The sequence below is a fragment of the Ambystoma mexicanum genome, chromosome 14, assembly GCF_040938575.1.
Source record: "Ambystoma mexicanum isolate Mex_15411 chromosome 14, UKY_AmexF1_1, whole genome shotgun sequence".
Taxonomy (NCBI): domain Eukaryota; kingdom Metazoa; phylum Chordata; class Amphibia; order Caudata; family Ambystomatidae; genus Ambystoma; species Ambystoma mexicanum.
In genome coordinates this window covers 210,289,806-210,312,905 of record NC_090940.1, presented here as the reverse complement: position 1 = coordinate 210,312,905, position 23,100 = coordinate 210,289,806, and the positions used below count along the sequence as shown (strand labels likewise).

The window sequence follows — 23,100 nt, the reverse complement described above, 5'->3', positions numbered from 1 at the left end:
AGCAGGAGAATGTTTCCCCATGAGAGAACGTAACCAAAAGTCATGGAACAGGGTCAATTTTGGGAATTAAATGGCTTTCGTTTTGTGAAACACTAACATGACGAGTAATGCGTGGAATGTAAACAACAATATGAATAATGGAGGAGTAATGGCACATTCACTGTGGATGCAACAATGTATGAGAGGCCAGTTCAGAGGTTCGAAACAAGCAAGATGAGCAAATGCACAGCATCACCGAACAGTTGGATAACGCAGCTACTATTATGCACAAGCTTACATTTTATAGGTCAAACATTGGAGGTCTTCCCCAATTTGGCTGTTCAGTACCGATAACAGATCACAGGAGGTCAGGGGGGAGAGGGGCGATGAACAAGTGCACACATTTATAGGAGTCCACCAAGTTCGGGAATTAATGAGGATATTTCAGGTTTATGAGGTTGAAGAAAATATCGCAGAATGTAAACTTGGAATACTGAATCAGGGGTTACAATTGAACAAGCAGACCTGTTGCTGATCACAAATTACAGTCAACTTTCTGAAACTGCAGTGCTCTAGATACACCCGGTTGTCAAAACTGGAAAGCTGTATGCCCATCCAGTTGGATAGTGTTGGCAAACTATGCATACAGAGTGTGTATGTCTGAAGCTACACTGCATCTGCTACAGGTTGCATCTGAATAATACCTCAAATCCAGAAAAGGGATGAACCAAGTATGCAATTTAGATTTCAGTCAACCTCATCCAGTTGTGGCATTTTAGTCCAACAATATCATCAATGGAAAAGTTCCCATGTGCAGAGTGAGGCGGACTATAAAGCACATGAAGCCAGCTGGTAACTATGTGCAAGATGCTTAACCCACATTACATAAATGGAATCAGACCTCAGTACGAAGCATGTGCCAGTTCATAGACAGTCCTTTATTCTATTGGTAGGGTTCAAATGTGGCTCATCACAAACAGGTTTTTTGTTCCAAAGCATTATTCAGTACTGGTCAGAAAAAATATTCAACATCTCTACAACCCAATTCTCCATTGCTTACCAATTTATGGGCACAATAAACTGCCCATCGTTACCCTCTTAAATGTCATCCAAAACACTAATCCTCTACGTCCCTCCACACACGTTATATGTTTGATAGTACATCAAGTCACTTACGCTGCCCTTAACTCTGCACTTCACCGCATATGGACTTTCCTTAGACCTTCATCTCTGAAGAAACCACTATATGTGCATGCTGCCCTTATCCTCATATCACTGGTTAATCCCTCAAGATCTTGTTCAGTCCCTCCTACCCAAATTCCACCTTATAGCCACACTCAGCAACCATCACATATCCAGTGTACGAACGTAACCAAATAAGCTTTTGGAGACTACGGGATACAAAATCTCCGATCGCCTACCTGACTTTGGACTTACTCAACTAGTTCAAGTTCATACACATTTAGCTGGCCACAGACTGGACGGAATATTCAGCAATCTTAGTTTCCTCCCCACTTCCGATGCAATTGTCAGACTATTACAGAATGCCTTTCTTCATCTGCTCCTACGAGACAAACCGGATACCAAGAAGTGTCTCGCCCACCAGCTAATGAAGGAAACGTCCCAAGTCAGTGGCCCGCTCTTTTCTCAATATTAAAATCTATCATTATCACACAACCCATATTAGTACTTATTGCCTTCCGGAAAAGCCTCAACATGGCCTTGGATATCATTTCCCAACTGAAGCAAACGCAGCACAACAAAACTCCCATCAGAAAAATGGTGCACTCTGAAGCCGTTCGAACGAGAAAAAAAAAAACTAAATGAAAAGAACCTGGAAGGAAAATGGCAGCCACGTCAAAATATCCTGTAGCCTGAAATCAAGTAGTGGCATGGTACGCTGCTCACTTTTCTGCCTGCTATAATTCCCTTCTTCTGCGTGGTCTCTCTGCGAAGCCTATAGTTAAAACTAGTCCTTATAGGATTGAGGTCTTAATATAGTTTCTCATGGAATAGAGTCATTTATTCTTCACACACTCTGCGTAACAGAATCATAAAGGTACTTTGCTGGCATACTCTAAACAAGATATCCAATAGTATCAATTGCAATGCTAATTCAAACACTGGTATTTTACTTGGATCCAACAGGAAAAGACAGTTAACTCTGGAAAGGCCTCTAGATTGAAGGCTAAACAATCTATCCCAAGGCAGCCAAATACCCCTCATTAATATTTTGCACTGTGCGCTATTAGATGTATCTACTGTTTCAAATGCTCAATTGAATGCAGATTTAATTAGTCATAATTTGGATATCGGTTTCCTTTTGGAAACTTGGCTTAGTGAGGACTTTTGCCCCATCTTAATCGAGCCTAGTGCCCATTAGGTACTTGCTCCATTTATTGCACCGGTACATCTTACTATTAACAACCTTTTAGTGGTAAAGGTAATTTTATGCCGCTGCCCCCCAAGACCAGACCTTTAATTCTTAGCTAGTTCTGACAATCTTTTATCCACTTCGGGGACCAGGAGCTCAGTATCTGCTAGTTTTAGGCAATTTCAACCTTGTGTCAACCTGTCCCAAAAAGCAGATTTTTGGAAATCCTAAGCGCGCATGACTTATGGGTTTTAACTTCATCACCATCCCACAAGAAAGTGCATTATCCAGATTTAGTAATCTCTCGAGAGGTTAATCTTGGGGTATATCAATACCATCTCCGTCTCTTGGTCCAACTACAAGGCTTGCACATTTAAGTTGCTGCCCAACACTAAAAAGTGACCAAGTGGACTGACAAAAAAGAACAAAACTTCTCTCACCACTGTTGAAGTCGTTACTAGCCAATATGCAAATTCCTGTACATGTATTCACCTGTTCTGGGTTTTTTGCTAGGTAACAAAAATAAAATAAAATAAAAGGAGGAGGCCACTGATTTCATCTGATCTCTGAAACCTGGGTAAAAATAGATGCAAATACTTTGTGTGGTACAATTCCAACCTTTTTATTCTGGAGAGAACATGGCCAGAGGATTGCACTAATTTGGAATGAGCTCTTAAAACATATAAACAGCCAATTTTTGCTGCCAAGCAAACCTTTTTCCATGATAAAATCTCCACTACACGTGACTGCCCTGTAAAAGGGTCTTCCAGCTTCCTCGTCAGACAACTGCAAAGCATTAAACAAATATTTTGTTGGCAAAATAAAATCCATTCAAACTAAAATAAATACTAATAAAACCACTACTCCTTGTTTCACACCACATATCATGCCTTTGAGAGATTCTTCCTTTTTGTTAAAGTTTTGTTAGGTTAAACAAAGTCAACTAATAACAGCGTTGGTCCACTTCCTGCGTTGGTAGACAAACCATGCAGACCTACTTGCCCCTTTGGTTTCCAACTTTATTAATCTCTCTTTAGACTCTTGGGCTAGTCCCTTCAGATCAAGGGAGCACGGCTTACTTTGCTCATAAAAAAGTACTAGATTATTTAGCTTTTAAAAACACTCTTGCGCCATTGCTGGCCTACCCAGGCTTTCCAAAATCCTAGAAAAAGTGGCAGCGTCACAACTCTGATTTCATCTTGATCAAGCCTGCCTTTGGAGCACGTTTCAATCTGGCTTCAGAAGGTTTCCTTGATACACAAACCATACTCTTACAGGCCGGGCATGATCTTCTCACTTAAACTATTGGGGGTTGTTTATCCCTGACAATTCTTCTTCACATTCCACCCCTACCGTCGTTAAAGCCTATCCCGTTGACAACACCCACCACCAGTGCCTTAAGTGGCACTACAAATCGAGATGGGGCTCATCGAAGGGACGAGGCCTAACAGCGGGGGTCTTGATGGCCCGTTAGGCCATGCCCCCTTGACGAGCCCCGGCTCAATGGACTACTGGCACCCTTGCCAGGCAGCCTTTTGTAGAGATTAGCACACTTTCCCCTATGGGGGAGAGGGTGCTAATCTCTGCATTTATTGTGTATAGGCTTGCCTGGCAGGGGACAGCGCCTCGCCTATTCAGCCTTAATGGTGGTGCTGTCCCTCGCCAGCTGGGGAGGGGCAGCGTCACCATTAAGGCTGAAAGGGTGAGGCCGCTGGAAGCAGAGGCCTTGCTTTCTTCAGTATTTAGAAAGCAAGGCCTCTGCTTCCAGCGGCCACATGTTTTCTCCATAATGGTAGCGCCGGCCCACGTGCATCCCTTGATTAAAGGGATGCCTCGCAGGTGCGGCACCAGCATTATGGCTGAAAGGCATTTTTTTCTGAAGCCTGAAGCTCTCGCACACGAGCGAGAGCTTCAGGCTGTAGAAAAAAAATGCCTTTTCGTGTAGTGGCCGGGGCTGCCAGGGGAGATTAGTGGGCCCCAGCAGGGCCCCGCCTCAAAATGAAATTTCGGAGCCTCCCGGGGCCCACTTAAAGCCCTGCCCACCACTCCTAACCATAGCAAGAAATCTGAGACTCTGTGTCAGGCTACCTTGACTCCATGAACCGCTACGTGGAACTACTCTGAAACCCTGTCCCCCTACATTAAAGGATAATGCTGCCAAATTTTACGCTAAGCACATAAGATTAGGCCTCCAACTAACATCACTAAGACTAATATTAGCAACCTCAACAAATCATACTGGTGTACGCCTATCTCTAAACCACATTGCAATATTGGTAATCAGAACAAACCATCCACTACTACACACCAAAACACCAGCAAACATAATATCAAAAGGAGCTTTAACGCCAGATCTTTGGTGGCCCATGCTACAGAGATAGCAGATTTGATCCGGGCAGCCGATTACGATTTCCTTACAATAACAGAATCCTGGCTACACCCAGCAGCGGGCCCTGCCATCTCACTAGCAGTCCCTGACAACTATAACATCTTCAGAGCTGATAGAGCTAATGCTAGAGAGGGAGGCATAGCAGTTATTGCCAAGTCCAGCCTTTCCATGAGAACAGTCACCTCACCAATGGTCAACTCCTGCGAATTACTCACCCTTGAAACACCCATCTCCGACTCCTGTACTCTCACAACACACCTCATCTACAGACCTCAAGGTCCCATTGGATCCTTCGAGGAGGATCTCTATCATCCTAGCCTAAAGACTCCTCTCAAATATTAGTACTGGGAGACTTCAACCTGGGCTTCAACGATCCTAGCGACCAACAAGCCTCTACCATAGCCAATGTGATCACTGAAATGGGTTTTATAGAACGAGTACCCAATCCACCCATGACAAAGGCAGAACCTTGGACTCGGTGGCAGACTTCAATTGTAACACAGCCATAACCGACATCACACCTAAACTATGAGCTGACCAATTTCCTTCTGTCCTTTACCATCACAGCTAATCCCATACCTAAAAGATTAAACCCATTGCCCCTCCGACCTTAACCAGAAATAAAAAGGGCATTATGGTGGACAAGATCCTACCACTTATCCTCCTCACCCTTAACTCATTACCAGCCTCTACAGACCCAGACACATTAATAGATGTGTATATAATGCAACCATGACTAAAGCATTGGACACCATCTCCCCCCCTCAAATCACGCAAAAGTAAACCTAGAGCTCACCTGAACACTTGATTCACCCCTCACCTTAAATCTAGGAGATCCAATAAGAGAAAATGTGAAACCCTTTGGAGACACTCACCCACAGAGGCAAATAAAACCAACCTGGCTAATATTTCTGCCCAATATAAAAAGGAAATCTGGACCAAGCAGGAAACCTATAATAACAGCATCCACCAAGATAGTTCAAATACTAAGGAATTCTTCATCTTAGAGTTAGAGGCACCCATATAATCGACAGACGATTGTATCAAAGACAAACTATGGTGTACCAACAGCCAAACCGCTCTATCTAGAAAAATTGTTCTTCTTTAGAATAAGATTGCTGACAAAAGAGTGACCCTTCCTAACTTAGTCAGTCATGAGAACCCGCAGACAGCCTCAACTAATCTACCACAACAATTCTGATTTGAGAAAGTCTCCATCCTTGAGGTAGAAAAAAAATTATCTTAGTGTCTATGGACAGTTTCCCAGCCAAAATCATTAAAGATGCTGCCAGAGACCTGGCACCTTTCATTGCCATATTAATGAATACGTCCTTCACCTCTGGCACTGTCCCGAGCAACCTTAAAGAGTCTTCGGTCCTAGCCCTCTTAAAAAAACAGTCCCTCGACCCATCCATTCCCTCCAACTACCAGCCCATCAAAACGGTACCTTTCTTACTTAAGATCTTGGATAAAGTGGCCTACATTCAAATACAGAAGTATCTAGAGCTCAATCATCTCCTAGGAGTCCGCCAATCGGGATTCAGGCCCCAACATGGCACTGAAACGGTGCTGATTGATCTCAAAACACAAATTGATGAAAGATAACAGGAAAATATCCCTGCTACTTCTCCTTAATCTTTCAGCTGCTTTTGATTTGGTGGACCATTTAGTGCATTGCAAACACCTGGACTCAGAAGTCCACTTTTCACAAGACGCCATAATATGGATCAGATCCTTCTTAAACAATAGGACCAGGAAAGTCTTCTCGCCTTCGGCAGCTTTGGATCCCATCCCAATCACTTGTGGTGTGCTGCATGGCTCATGCGTCTCGCCTACAATGTACAATATATTCACGAAACCTTTTTTGATGATTTGGCCCATCTGGGTGTCACCTACACGAATTATGCAGATGACACCCAGATCCTTATTCCACTTACAGGTGACTATGACAAGGACACTGCACTTGTAAATAAAATCTACCTCATTATCCAAGCATGGATGGTCGCCAACGGCCTATGCTTGAATGATGACAAAACTGAGATTATCATTCTAGCCACCCCTATCAACCTGAACAAACTTAATCCGAAGTACACCTCATTCAACATTGATGGTAATCCCATCGTCAGAGGTCAAAACGTTAGGTTTTTACATAGATTCCACCCTAACTTTTGGTGAACAGATCAACCATATGGCCTCGGCCACAGCATACACCTGCAGGATAATTAGAGCTTGTAAACCGTTTCTCTCAAAAGAGAGCTGCACTATTCTTGCCAGAGCCCTCATTTCCTCGAAGCTGGACTACTGCAAGGCCCTATATTTGGACCAGGATGCAGTGTTCCGCAGGATTCTCAAACATCTTCTCTGTTAATATTAATATTTTTCCTATGTAATTTCAAATGGTCTCTTAAAAGTTAAAAGAAAAGGCTGTGAAAGTGGCTTTACACTCAATGCTGCTAAAACTGAGGTCATGTTCTTACGGCAAACATCTTTTAGATAACCCAGTGGCTTGTCCTTCTCCTCCATGTTTACTAAGCTATCAGGAAGTATTTGCCATGTAAATCTGAGTTTGGTATTTTCATGGGAATCAGATTTATCCCTCAATGCCCAAGTTGGTTAAATCGTTAAAACTTCTTACTTCACTCTACTACAACTGAAAAGGAAGTTTCCATTCATCCCTAGGCATCTCCAATGACTAGTTAGTGCCTTTGCCAATTTGAATATTGATTATGCAAATGCTATGTATGCTGGGCAGACTATGGGCCTCAATAGTCTTCAGTCGGTCCAAAATGCTTCAATCTGGTTACTTTATGTCCTAAAATGTTCAACCCATTTTTCCCTTTCAGTGAGAAAAGTATTCGCTTCTGGTTGAGAAACGCATTATATTTAATATCTGTTGAATTGTTTTAAATGTCTTTATGGCTTAGCCCCTTAAAATTAGTTGGAGAAACGTATCCCTTATGTGCGGTCACCCTTATACCATGGTCACAAAGCTTATGGTTCCAGCCTTTAAATGTTCAACTGGAGAAGGGCTTTTTCCATGTAGGGCGTGACTTTGGAATGCACTTCCTGTTCATTGTCAGTGCTCAAATTCACCAATTTATTTTATTGTTTAATTAATTTCATAAGATTTAAAAAACAATATAAAACAGATTTTACAAAAATCTAATTCAGTTTAGGAAGCAATTTAAGACTTGGGCATTTGCTCACCGTCTCAATTTCAATGCTTCCTCTTCATCCATATCAACGTTTGTTCGGCCAGTTAGACCAGCACTATATAACCATAATCCATCAATCAAGTTGTCAGCGACCAAGAACAAAGCAACGTAAAATAACTTTTTGAGCTATTCAATGGCCTTCGAGGGATGATCACCTCTTTCAACCATCAATACTCAGGCTAAGTACGATAGTTAATTTCACATCCTTACTGTTCATGGCCTGTAAGAATGTCATTGTATTTTCCCTTGTTCCCTCCCTTGCCTTGAAGCACTTTGAAACACATTGTGTATGGGCGCTATATAAATAAACTATCATATTACATCATATCAATACAACGATGCAACAATCTAGCATCTGGGTTGCTCTTCAGCTTTAAAGCCACAATATAAAATTGTAAAGCCTTTCAGCAGAAACTTTCCTTTTCTGAAATATTGTGCCTTAAAAACTGAAAAGGTACCCCTAAATATAACAACTGAAAGAAAAAAGTAATTAAAGCATGTAGCAGCCACTCGGTAGCGGATTGTACTCTAGCAGCACTGAGCTAGAATTCAGGGTTTTTGGGAATCAAATAAGAACATACACAAACTAATTTCAAATAGAAGAATTCAAAATTGATAATTGAAGAACTAAGATACAACAATTAAGGAAGCCTTGAAAAAGATCCAGGAGGGGTTGAAACACGCCAGCACTAAAAAGGTACCAATAAGTACTGCTTGTAATAATTTATCATATGAATTCAAAAGAAGTTACAAGGGGTAAATATTTCTTATAAATACGAAAAGTGTGACCTGCCCATTTTCAATGATGTTTTTATACTGCATTTACTTTTCAATCACTGAAATGGTAATATGTAGGCACCCCTACAATACAGGTGCATATGGGCTGCCTGAACATTTGGTGTGCAAGTTTTGATTAATGGCAGGCCATAGGATCACTCAGTTTGAAGCTTGGAGGTTGCCCGTTTTAGGATACCACACTCTTAAGGCCAAAAGGGAGGCTACATTGAATTGTTCCTTTGCCATCAAGGAGTCAAATAGATTGTTTTCCCACTGGAACATAGTTGCTAATTTGAGGCACTGGAAGAGAACCTGGTCTTATATTTCCCCATCTCTGTGTGTCTAGATCCAATATGAAGGGCTAGCCCACCTAAATAAACCTCTGTAAAAAAGAAAAAAGGGACAAGCTGAACATGCACTCTACAAATAAACTGGTTATGTTATGTAACCCGGTCTACATAAACTGTCTCTCTGCTCACGCGCTGGTTGTCTATGGGACTTTAGCAGAAAAAAAAAAACACAAAACAAATTAAAGTGCAGTCCAAGAGGTCAGTGAAAAGACTGCAAGATACGGAAATCACGGCTGCGGCTCAAGACACGCACGGTTGAGGGCTACCATAAGTATGTACAGAAAAGGTGATAAAAGATGGACCAGCAAGCCCCTCTATAGTTGAGAGCTAGCTGGAAAGTAGAAGGCGCAAGTGCATAGAAGGAGTTTTATGGACACCTGAACCTCAAGGTTAATTACATTTCCTTACAGATGTTGGTTTTTCCAATTTTGGTAAAATAAGTGCGATAATTAATCTAATCATTGGCCTATGAAGTTCCTAAGAAAGCAGGGATCCCCTGTAATCCAAGATACTTTAGGGACAATTACACAAAAACAAGAAATAGGTCACTCAAATTCTTACATAGAAAATGTGTCCTTATTTTGAACTCAAAAACAATGTTACGAAATTCAAGTGCTCTAAATTAATAATTGGCCACCATAATATACTTTAAATACCTGAAACATGGATACAATTACTACTGAAATTCTTATCGATAGAGTGGGTATTCATTTGAAAGCAGTCTGGGCGTTTGTGTCATGCGAAGCAGTCAAAAGCATTCACCAATGACAGTCAATGAAAACAGGTGTGCATCAAATATGGTGGCTTGAAGCACTCAATATTCCATCTCTTGGTTTAGTGTAAATCTTCTAGTGTACATTTCTCACTTTGTTGCAATGATGCAACAGGTTTCTAAATTACTTTACCCAAGGTCTACTTAAGCATGCAACAGAATGTTTGGATTGCCACCATTCCAATAAATCCTCAATTCACTTAATTTCCTTTCGAAACCAAAACTGATTGACCAATACCCCCTCACATCTAGCGCATTCCGCTACCCGAATCTACTGTGGAGTAGCCATTCACACATTGAGTTAATTAGCATTCTATAGAGATTCAGAATTACACAATAGGGTAACGGTCCACAGTAGGGCAGGGTGAAACTAGCACCTGCAAAGCAAAAAGAGTATAATTCGCAATGGAAACCGCTTCCGCCCATTCTGTGTAAATCAGCAGTACAGTTCCGTCACCACTGAAATTTTGCCACCAAGGAAATTTCTCCAGGTTTTACGAGGTGCACCAAGGATGCAACACTGGGAAAAGGAACAAAACGGTTCAGTTTTCGCTCATAGGGTGTGCGACAAAACAGTGTGGGGTTTCATTGCCATGTTGGTTCCATGTAGCGAGACGAGAAAGTTAACACAGGTATTGTTCGATCCATGCTGGTTTCACAGCAACATGAGAAATTCCATGCGGTTCATACCAAACTGTATAAGTTTCATGAAGTGGCACAACAAAGTGCACCCCTACCCCGATCCGTCCAAGGTTCGGACAGCGACACGAGAAACTGTGCGCCGCTATTAGATTCATGCTAGTTTCACATGTGCAAAACACTACTGCAAAAACATAGCGCAAAGCGCATAACGGCATATGTCGCATTACATATGACAGAGTGCACACAGAACAGATATTCAGAGTTAGTCATTCCGGGTGACGCACGACACAAAGTGCCGGGAATGGACCGAGGCGCCCGTGAAAACAAATTATATGAGCTGCACGATATACAGGAGGAACACGCTTGAGAAACACGTCTGAAACAAAACTTGCTGCAAATGTGGGCGAAACTGCAGAGGAGAAGCGGTCTACGCTTTGGCGGGGTTCGCTGTACAGTGATAAGAATAGCAGGCGAGCAACAGCCAAAATTTCACATTTTGGATCCTGGTGGACGAGCGCAGAAATTTTGGTCAGAACAGCAGAGCAAAGTGGATCGAAATCAGATGAATATAGTTTTCGCAGGTGGCAGAGTGAAATCTAACCATCTCGCCCACCTCTAGTCCTCACTTGCCCAGAGCCAACTCAGGTAAGAACTTATGAGGCCCTGCCAAGAGGTCGTCCATACTTTCACAGCCTACACCAGATCTTCTTGAGGTCTCGGCTTCAAATATTTACATACCAAAATCGCATCCTTTGTGCCACTTGTTTCAGTGCTCTAATCAATCCCTCCCACTATAACAGTGCTAAAACTCGCTTGAGCTCTTTCGCCCTCCTTGCTCCCTACCACATATACTCCCTGCCCCCTGACATCAAGTATCTCACCACGGTTCCATCATTAACATTGTTCCTCAAATGCCCTCTCCCTTGAGGTTAAACAAACTAACCACTCGTCCCCCTAACCCCCTTAAATTAATCCCGGCCATAAACAATTTAACGACACATTACCCCAGGTTAGTGCACCCTGCATTGGCTCATTGTTGTCAGGACTCTTTGCATAGCCCACTGGGGCGTTATTCATCAGGAAGAAGATCAAACCATTCATTCAATTAAAAGACTTGATCACTGCATGCCATTGCCGCATACAGATACCTGTAAAAAACCTGGAGGGAAAGCCTACAGTTACATGAACCCTCGATTTTGAAACGCCCTTCCGGCTGCTTAAAATGACAGTTATTGTTCGGAACGATTTCTCTTTTGAGCAACTTTCCCTCCATGTTCTATGGACACCCAAACGTTTTGCTAATTTTTTACCTGTCCTGACTTTACAGTGAAGCGAAGCCTTCAGCGTCACTTTGCCGAGCCCTATTGCTAATGTATCATGGAGAAAAGGACTAGTCCTTCTGACTGTCAGTACTGGGAAACTATGTATCCCTTTTGTCTTTTACTTGATACCTGCTTGGGTAACTTTCATATTGCACATAGCCTCTTTTAACGCAGTTCAATGGGGATACTTTGACTTTCAACCAAAGGTATTCTTGGTCATTTTTTTATGTGCCTAAGGACAAGTTGCTGGCAGCAGATACCTTTGTACAATGTATTGCTATATTTTTAAAATGTCCATTCAAGTTTACTGCATTTGGCTAGTGTCCAAAGATGGCTGTGCCACGAGATTGTGCCTTTTCTTTGCCATTTTATTCTTTGGCCTTTCTGCCTTCTCAGGTCAAGAAATCCCTAATATGGTTATGGATTTTCCCAGGAAAACTGCAGCTTTTGCGGGCTAGTGCATGCCGTTAGTGTATGGGGGCAGGAAGTCTGTTGGGACTGTCTGGTGCCAATCCACTAACTGGTGCCAGTGAGTCTGGTGTGCATACATGAGTCAGCCCCACAGTGGTCCCCAATTAGAGCACTGCTGGGTGAGTGAGTGGTGCAGATCCTTTCTACTGGAGGACTGCGTTTGATCACTCCTGAATTTAGGATAAGAAGGGGTCCTGCAGCCCTTTCAGCAGATCAGAAACATAGCCAAGAATCCTGTAGAGCTGTGCAGCCGACTGAAGACCAGAGATCGACTTTCGAAGACACCCAACAGCTTTTCTGCAACTGTTCCAGTGAAGCACTGATCTTAGAAGGCCCTCATCGGTGCTTCCGCCCTAGAACTGGTGGAACCAACCAGTCTCGACACCCCCTCAGGATCCTGTAGCTTGGAACCTTCGGAAGTGTCCCTGGACCACCCGGCGGACTGGCCTGCTCTGAATTGGGCTATCGTGCCAGGAGCATCGCCGTTCTGCATTTCTATCTAGAACTTCGGTGGTCATCAGCTCATCCTACAAGTTGCCTTCCTGTCAAGTTTCAGCTTCCCAGCATCAAGGGATCCTGTCCTGGAAGTCTGTCTTTGTTCACAACTGGAGAGACTCGTGCTGTCCCCGTGTGTGGCGACTGTCGCTGGAACCAGCCAACCCTAGTCTGTTTGAGTGCCCTGAAGAGCCCTGCATCGGTACCTGCTGCATTTCTTCTTAAGAAAGGGTTGCACTCAGCTCCTGGACCAGACCAGATTCGTCCTTGCTCCGGAAGCTCTTAGGCATCAAGTACTGGATCCAACGGCGGGAAAACCTACCTCCTGCAACTCCCCTCCGGACTGCCAAGTCACTTGGGGAAAAATCATAATAAGAGTGGCGGGTAGTCGCATTACTTACCGGTGCCCCCATGTCCCCCATTTTAAAAGTTTGTGAACAATTATAATTTATTCCATTGTATCAAAAAAGCTGAAGTACTTAACTGTAAACTCCTTGTGAAGTCTTCTTGAACCATTTATTTTCACCACCACAAGAATTACTCCTGCCTTTGTTCCCTCTCCTAAAGGTACTTTGTGAACTTTTTGGCACAAGGCCCCATTCAACTTAGGGACTGGACTCAAAGTCAGGAGTTCTATTCTTGTGGACTGGTTTTCTCATTGCGTAACTACTTACCTTCTCTTCAGGTGTTTAGGTGAATTGTGTGCATTTCTATAACCAAAAGGGGACTGTGTAGGTTTTATATTTAGAGGGTTGTGGGATAATTTTAATCGCTGGATTCATTTGCTATAGTGTTTATTGGCCTACAATAAAGTATTGTTGTATTACTTAAGTAGAATCATTATGTAAATAAATGCCAAGTAACATAACATTTCACTGTGTGGACTAATTGGGGACCCCTGATCCCACTCACCTTTCCTGAGACTTAGCCTTGACCACTCTCCACACTTACACTGATTGAACCCCCAGAGTTCCCCTGTTCACTACAGCTAGGGTGGCTTCCTGAAATCTGTCCACCAGGCCAGATTTGAGAAATCCATCTCAACAGTTATCAAACTGTTAAAGGGCAACTAAAAAACACGTACCCACTCTGAATGAGCCTTTGATAGAGCTCTTTCTGCCTTTGGACATGTTTTCAGTTGTCAAGCATCAGCATGAAGAGTTCATTGGCTGGAAAATGCACACTGAAGTCCAAGAACCCAATACCACTACTATTGTAATATGTATATACTGACAGTAGGCTCTTCTAAATTATCGATTGTATACACTCCACCGTCACAAGTAATACTAACTGGCCATTTTTGTATCAACTCTACTCCAATGCACACCACCTATGTAGGTCACCACTGTAATGACCCACTCTAATGGACATCTCATCCCACCCTGTCCAGCGCTTTGAGATCATAGCAATGATACATAAGGCGCTATATAAATGCAAAATAACATAATCAAGCACCACATACCAAATTAATAAATGTAATCCAACTGTAAGAGTCTTATCGTGTGTACTGAAATGACCTGCCTTGTTAATGTCTCGTCACCCAGTTTTTTTCCTCCCTTCCTCTGTACCTGCTGGTTGAGGATTCACTCATACTCAAGCGCCCCACTCTTGTAAAGGACTTGGAAACAGGATTTCTACAAATCTGTTCAATGTTTCTATTTGAAACAGTGTTTTTGAAGCAACCTTGGACCTCACAGTGGCAGGTTAAGGGTAACTATTACTAAGCCATACTTTCTCGGGCATCCCGTCGCTGTGCAAAGATCCTATACCTCATTTAAAAGATGTGGAGATGACGATTCCCATTGTTTCAGTCATTACCTTTTTCAGCCAGCGAAACCCTGTAGTTCTCCAAGTAGATGACCTTTAACTTGGCCCCAACAATGGGATCATTGTTGACCACTTCTCCAACAGCAGTAATGAGCCGGATGATCAACTTGGCCATGTAGTATCCTGGGGCTGCCTACAAGAAAAGACAAGAATGTTCTCCAATTATGGCGGGAAGTTAGCAGTCTCCTAAGTGAACTATCCAGCCCTAGATTCAAAGAATTTCAAAAACTGAAGGAAAAAAAAAACAAATAGAAAAACATTAAATCAGGGCCCAGTCATGTAAACCTATTTTGCAGAAATATCCAGTATTGTCGCAGTCTGAAAGCAATCTTCAAACAGGACCACAAAAATAAGATTGAGTGACAAACTTTCGGGACTGCAAATTGTATATTCCATTCCCTTTTAAAGTGGACTACATATCACAATTTACTTAGTGTTTCCAATTGATGTTTGATAAACACTCAGAAGCACAACTTGCGAAGTGTTAACAATCAGTGTATATTTAGATATTTTTTAAAAAAGCTGTTCTTACAGCACGAAAGCCTGTGCGGAAGAGTGGTATATTGCACCCCCCCACTGGGATGAACCAGACTGTGGTCTGGAAAGGAACAGGGCAAGAGAGAGGTTAAGAGGAGCAGGTTGGGAACAAACACGCAGAAGTAAAAAGGAGGCTAAGCAGCAGATGTATGCTTGTGGTAATTGGGGTCCATGTGTAATCATTGGTACTGGATCAAGCAAATGATGAGAAAGGAAGGGAGTAAAGAGCACCCAGGATGCCTAGCAATATTTGCTGAGGACATTCTGTAGAATAAGTAAATGGTATTAGAATTAGTGCAGAGTTGTGTGATGACTGGAGGTGTGCTCAAGCTTGTGCTTGGATTGTGGAGGCTTCTTCACCAGAAGATTTTGAGACATCCCTCCTGATAAACCAGGTGGGTGCCAAACCACCAGACACAATAACAGAACCAAGAGTTGACATTTGATAGGGGAATGTGGGGAAGCAAAAAATGATAAATGAGGGGAAATATGGCATAATCTCAACAAGAGTTGGACCTGCTTGGAAACATGATGGATGAGAATTACTTCTGAATGTTAGGAGACGAAAGGGTGCAGCCTTCCTTGGGATAGGCAGTCAAGTTATATTATGTACTCACCTACAGTGAGAAAATATAGTCTAGTTCCATATCCAGGCTGTATTTAGTGGCCTAGAAGGCCCCTTACACACGGTGGGATACACTGATATGCCCACTATATCTTCAGCTGAAGATGTAGATGGCGCATTAATTGTGCTCTCAATGCCACAAAGTAGGCATGCCAAACGGCCAAGTATGGAACATTTTCACAGCATATTAAATCACCAACATCCTGATTTCAAAGCCCTGAGGGTTGCCTGGATATTGGCCCATTTTGCCCGAACTACGGTCCGCTGAGGAGAGGAAAAGAAGAAGGGTAAAGCGGAGTGACAAATGTGTCATGGCCGAGTGGGGCCTGCAAAGAGTCAAACACGAGCTCAGGTTAAAATGAGACTTAAAACAAAAGCACTCTTTGGGGGTCAAATGTTAACTAAATGCAAGTACACTGTCAACTGTTCTACCAGTTGAAGGGTTCAAACGTTTACAAGTGTTTGTGGTACCTACCAGTCACACTCTGTTTCTACGTTTTTTCACCAAAACTCCACAATGTCTGTTGGAGGTATAAAGGTCCTGTAGAAGCCAGAGTGTTCACAATGACCCGTAGAGACAGCTGCAATTTTCCCTCCGCTTGCAGACTTGACTGGGGTTACCATGCTGACTTTACCAGGATAATCCAGGCACTCGTGCAGAGTAGTTGCATGCCCATAGTTAAACACCTTTTCAATGAGTGAATTCTGACCCGATTTGCATATGGTTTTCTCCCTTCTGCAATGGCAGTGGTTATGCTAATTTATCCCCCCCCCCCAAGGCCTAATCAGGATAGGCCTACAAGTGGGGCCTCAAACAATGTAGTTGTGTCCAACGCAGTGACATTAACCTCTGTAAATGCCCACACAGCGCTGCAGAGTGGGCATTCACAGGTTGTAGGTGGGCGTTGCCCGCTCAGGTCCTACGCAGTCTATGCCTCAGATTCTGCAACGAGGGATGGCCAGTGGTTCACAAGCGTCAGCCACAGCATTATCAGAACACTCTGGCGACAAAGACGCCACTCTGGTGTAATGCAATGTGCCTCAGCTAGACAAGGTAGGCCAGGTTTTTTATTTCAGAAAAAGCATTCCGAATCTAAATGCGCACCACAAACGTGCAAATATCAATCCAGTCCTGCACGATTCAAAAATACACCATCAAAAAAGGTCAAACTTACCTTGCCTCCAATTATCACGGTTCTTGGTACAAATGGCTTTGTAGGCTCTTTTCTGATGCCTGAAAGATTCAAAAAAACGTTTTTTTTACAAGTTGTAGGTCCTTTGACTACATAAAACGTTGGATTCCACAAAATATGTAGGTTCAAAGCTCCGACCAGCTTGCTGCATCAGATTCTGGGTCAAAGCAGCTACTCTTATTTGCATCCTGTGAAATTTCACTTAAGGCTGAAACTTTGATCACATTGTAATTTTCTTTTTAATCAAAATTGTCTGGCTCTAATTTTATTTAATAACAGCACTCTCTTTTAGGACATCTACTTTTAAGCGCCAAAGAAAACAGGTTTTTGTATTGAACTGAAATATTACAGAGCCAACCATGAAATTAGCAACATCTGTAAACATTTATTAGTACACTACATTTACCACACCATTTTTGTGGTCATTTAGATGCACTTGAGATCAGTTTACGTGCGTGAGTGCGTGAGTAGCGAGCAAGAGTTTACAGTCTCTGCTTTGGAGTCGCTGCCTGCCTGCTTTGAACCATCACTGTGGAACTTGTGCCTTTAACGAAGTGGGTTGGCTTTATAAACCCATCTGCAGCGTGCGAGTTCCGAGCTAGAGTTTCCAGTCTCAGTCACTCATAGGTCGTGAAAAGTGAAAGCGATGCCGGTGCCCGGAGAGTACAGTGGAGGAAGACCTAACATGCGCTCGAAGCTCCGGACACAAGATGGAATAATCGACTAGCACATCTCAGCTGACGTGCTGCAACTGCTGTGTCTCTACAGAGGAGCGGAAGCAGCAAAGCGAGTGTCGCTGGGTGAAACGGTGAGTGAAATTGACAAAAGCCATAAATACCATAAAATGACTGTAAAAATTGAGACTCAAATAGACCCTTGCTTCCCAGATGACTGAATGGTAGAGTGCGAGTCAAGACACAATCACGGTGCTAATACCGCAGGCATCGCAGACACCGAGCTGCTCGAGGCGGAGCATTCTGTTTTAGTCTATGGAAGGTCGGTGGTACTATGTGGATGTACAGATTAGATACAAAGTGTCTGCGTAAAATAAATCCACCAAGGTCAGGTGAGGAGTTCTCTCAAGATCAGAGAAATAAGCAGACAACGGCCTCACAATTAGAGCAAATGAAGCCATATAGGCCTACATGGGGAACTACCCTGACAAAACACAACATCAAAACGAGATCAATGAAATAGAAATAGATTAAACAAATGAAACTAACAGCTTTGACACCAATGATGACAGAAGAATCAAACAATGCGGAATCGAGGATGAAATAGCATTGGGGCCAGGGGAAGTTTCAGCCAAGGACTATGACAAAGGCATTCTTTTCTACTGACAGAAAGGCAAGAAATTTCCAAAATGGCCAAAAAGTCAAAAACGTATAAGGACAGTGGAGGAGGAAGAGAGTAACCTCCATCATATTCCGAAAAGAACGATCTTAAATGGTGCAAGTGACCTTACTGAGCCAAATGCCAGACGGAAGCAAGGCATGAACTGCAGAATGCAAATACTAATTAGTGAAGACAGTTTGGAACAAACTTCAGCCCAAAGAGGCAATGATCAAAACAAAGAAGTTGGGTCAGAGGCAGGCTCCGACGTCGACTTGGCATTCGCCTTGCCTCAGACATGACATCCGACCCATATGCATAAAAAAGGAGCAATGAGAAGGTTCTCAGCACTACAAATGTCAACCCAGCACCAGTGTCACCATCACATGTGCGATACAAAGAGTGAAGACAAACGCAGTGAGATGTCCTTCGCTGAAGAGCTAAATGAATACGAACTATGTACAAAGTTCATTGAAATTATGCAAGCAGGAGATTCGGAAAAAACAACCACCATGACGCTCTATAACAATGGAGGCAATTATCACACAGCAAAGAGGCAAGCCCTTGGAGCAAAGCAGGGACACAATACAGGAAACCATATGCAGTATGTCGCACCGACCAAGGATGGTCAACTAATGCTTGCCTGCTCCGCACTAACAACAATTTGACAAAGAATGGTCCACAAGGAACAATATGATATACAAGAGATTCGAGAGAGGAGAATTGAAAAATCAAGCATACAGTGTGACAACACTGGAAACGACAGCCACATTGACCAGATGGAAATAAGGTCCAGACCCAAGAAGGAGCAGGACCAAAATCGATCCCAGTGTGAAGATGTCTGAAAGTCCTGAAAAGACCCGAGTCCAGACAGAGGTGACACACGATCAGAGAAGACAAAACAGCAGGAAGTCAGAAGAAGTAATAAATCCAAAAAAACAGCAAACATCTATCGGAAGTGGCAGGTGTACAAATACACATCATAATGGCTGCAATGACAATCTCGATGGCACCCCTTCACAAAGCTCAATGAAGCAATGAACGAGAGCATACAAATAACACAACCTTAATTGCGATGATACATACAAAGTTAATCTGAAGACATTCACCTGAAAAGTTCAAGAAAGATTAAAAGCAGAAAATACTGCAACTTGGCAGAGAAGACTATGCAATTTAGCAAGTGGGGAACAAGGAGATACATCAACAATGTTGGCTGCCATATTGGATACATCAAACTGGATAAGAAACGAGGTAAATAAGCTTGAGAGAGACTCCAATATAAATAACCACAAGCACGTACTAACAACAGAATGCTCCAACTACGGTAGATGGGAATTCAAACAAAGTACTACATCCCGGAACCCAATTAGACAAAGAGACATCAGGTGCTTGCTAAGATTACCTCCAACAAAGAGGCAAACGGCACCACGAAGGTCAACGATACGCGAACACAAGGGAAGTAAACTCAGAACGTCACCATCTACCCTATATTTCAGAGAAACACAATGGCTGGAGCAGATGAAATTAAAATTGGTGACGGAACAAGGACTAAAAATGAAGACAGAATCACAACAATTCTAAGTTGCAGAAGAGAAACAAACGGGAAAGAAAACAAAAAATGACATTCACTCAAGTCAAAAGCAACAGGATCACAAGCTTTAAGAAATTTATCAACACCACCACGAGAAACAAAAGATGGAAATACTGAAATGGCAAAGAAAAAAAGTGAGGGTAAATGCTCCACAAACAACTAAAGTACATAAACTTGAAATACGAGATGTATCACAAGACGAGGCATCAGAAGAATGCCATAGAAGAACTGAACCTGATTGAAGATATCTCTTACTATATTGAAGCAAATGAAGAATCGTTTGGTAGACAATACAGCTTGAAGAAAACTGCAAATCAGCACAAGGTCAACCAGAGGAAGGAGAGGCAGTGGATAGGAGAAATGAGGAGCAAAACTTAAACTATTGACTGGGCACCAAACCAATATCCCCATTTCTAACTCTATCCCAAAAAAGAAAATACAAGAGCAATAAATAAAAGCAATAGGGGAAGAGAGGAAACTCAACACAAAACAGTATATAGCAATTGGAATCCAAGGAAACCAAAACAATTGAAGAGGAGATCCAAAAGACAAACCAGGTTAAGATCGACGATCAAAGTAAACAAGAACTTCTGGAACTGGAGATCATTTTCAAAGAAATAAACAACTTAAAGCATGCAAATGTAATACATCTTATACATTCCTTCACTGCGATACATAACCTCGGATGACATAGCCATGGTGGGGTATCAAGATGAAAGAGTGGATCTTGTTATCCTTCACATAAAAACCTACTAAAGTTGCTGACTTGTTGACAAAAGAAGCTAACAAGTTGCTTCGGCTAGGCTTCGACTTAAATACCTACGAAGAAAGGCAAGATGCTACAGAGATGTATAAAGACAGACAGCTAAGACAACAAAGACGAGCTGTCTAGAGAAAAAAAATCATGAGGCAAGAGACCATAACGAAAGGCACGCCAGAATTAAAGTAACCTTTGCAAACAAAAACTCATCAAATGGACAGGGTAAGGGCCCCAAAGAAACAGAGAAGGAACCCAGAAGAAACAACTGGTATTGGCTACCCCAAGCACTAACCAAACCCAATAAAGAATAGGGGGAAAAAGAAGCAGGAAACTGAACATGTGCATTGATCTCATGGAACACCAGAGGATTTAAGCACTTGTTCAATCAATCACCAAAGAATCTCAAAGGAGCCGAGATAAGCTGCCTGCAGGAGACTTGGCTACAAACATGTCCTGTCAGTGAAGGATTTGACACCTGGATAAACCCAGCAGGAAAAGGACCCAACGGTAGACCCTTTGCAGGTCGTCTACTGACGATCATAGCAAACTGAAAGTAGCCAGCACTGGAAATCCAAATTCTTACACACAATGGTCTCTACTTAAATCAAAAGACCATGGAGAGGATGATCCTTCTGATATTTTAATCATAAATCTTTATTGGAATCCATTAAAAATTACAACCACACATTTCCTAAATGGCATAGGGGAGATAATAGACCATGCACACTACAACTTGAGAAACCCTCAAATCATAATCTGTGGCGATATGACCATTAAATGTTTAAACCAACACAGAACATCAAAACAAAGTCCAGATAGAGAAACTGGATGAACAACATCAAATGAAGTACAGTGGACATATCTTATGGAGTCCCGTAATATGTATCTGCTTAATGGGCAGATCCCAGGAGACATACCAGGGAAAAAGACATGGAGCAATGGAATACAAGCCTCCACACCTGACTATATTTACACTTCAAGGAGCTACCTTCATAAAGTCAAGAGTCTGGAAGTTCTAGACAATAAAGTGGCGACCACAGACCACTAAAGATGACATGGAAGGTCAATGAGTGGAAAAACAAAACCTCAACACCCTCAGAGCTAGAAATAAACCAGGGATGTAACAGACTGAAAATAAGATCTTGCGACAGAGGTAATAACGAACAAATACCTTGAGCTAACAGAAAAAGCGTCAATGCATATAAGCCTCTATTGGCAGAATATAGCGTAGTCAAAACTGGTTTGAAACAGCCTCTACTGCAACTGAAACATACATACAGCAAAACAGTAGTGGAAAAGAGAAATACAAGGCACAGTGACCTAGGAAACTGGGTAAGAGACCATAACAACTTCACAGATGATGCATTCAAAAAGGGAATAAAATCAAGGAAACAACAATACAGAAACTGGTTGATTGGATTAAAAAAAAAAGACGAGTACAAGAGTAAGGGGAAGTGATGTTAAAGGCCATGAAAAATAAGAACTGTAAGCAAACATGGACCATAATCAACAGTGTAACATTAAATCAACAACAAAGCCGACTGAGTAACACAGTCTCAGAGGCATGCTGTACTGATTATTTTTCAAAGGTATTTGGAACAAACAGCACAGAACAGACAGAGCCAGACAAAGAAACAATATGGAAACTTCAACTTACTAAGTGAAATAATAACAATAAGGAAACAAAAAAAAAAAACTCAGCGGCAGCAGGGCCAGATGGCTTAAATACTATCCTGAAGCAGGATCCAGAGGCCTTTGCAAAATTCCTGGAAAACCTGTACAAAAATATCACCAAAACTAAAACATTACCATCATCATGGACGACAGGACTAATTGTGCCAATTTTTCAAAAAGGGCGGTGAGATCATCTGGCAAGCTACAGGCCAATAGCCCTGCTAGACGTAGCAGGAAAAATTCTGGCATCAAGTCTACAAATAAGGCTGTCAAAATGGGTAGATGACGCAAAAATAACAGACCCAAGACAAACCGGGTTTACCAAAAACACGGGAACCAAACTGAACGTATTCATACTATCCCTATTGAAACTATAAGAGTAAAAAGTAAACTATTCTTCGCATTCATCGACCTGAAACAAGCGTTCGATGGGGTCAACAGGCAAAAGCTCTGGGATAAATTGTGTAAATTGAACTGTCTATAGGAGTCACTAGAAAGGATTGAAGCATTTCATAAGAACACAACTTATGGCTGAATAAAGAAGGGGCTTTATCTGAGCAAATAAAAACAAAGAAAGGAGTCAAACAAGGATGTCCATTAGCCGCAAAACTTTTAAAACTATACTTAGCACACTTACCAGAAGCCATTAGAGACACTAAACTCTTTCCACCGACACTCTCAATAACATCAAATTACCAGCAGTTGTCTACGCCGACGATTAAGTAGTGATAGACCAAATACAGGTTGGTCTACAATGTAGTTGAATAATATATGA

The 23,100-nt window shown here is 42.2% G+C and overlaps 1 protein-coding gene across 1 annotated transcript in view; it reads right to left on the bottom strand.

Moving 5' to 3' along the window:
- The window catches only part of PYGL (glycogen phosphorylase L), a 270,105-nt gene that overhangs the window by 11,869 nt on the left and 235,136 nt on the right, over window positions 1-23,100 (bottom strand). The window contains exons 16-17 of the mRNA XM_069638952.1: window positions 16,951-17,009; window positions 14,605-14,746 (exon numbers count right to left, since the gene is read on the bottom strand). Coding sequence (XP_069495053.1) covers window positions 14,605-14,746; window positions 16,951-17,009 — 201 coding nt within the window. The remainder of the gene's footprint in view (window positions 1-14,604; window positions 14,747-16,950; window positions 17,010-23,100) is intronic.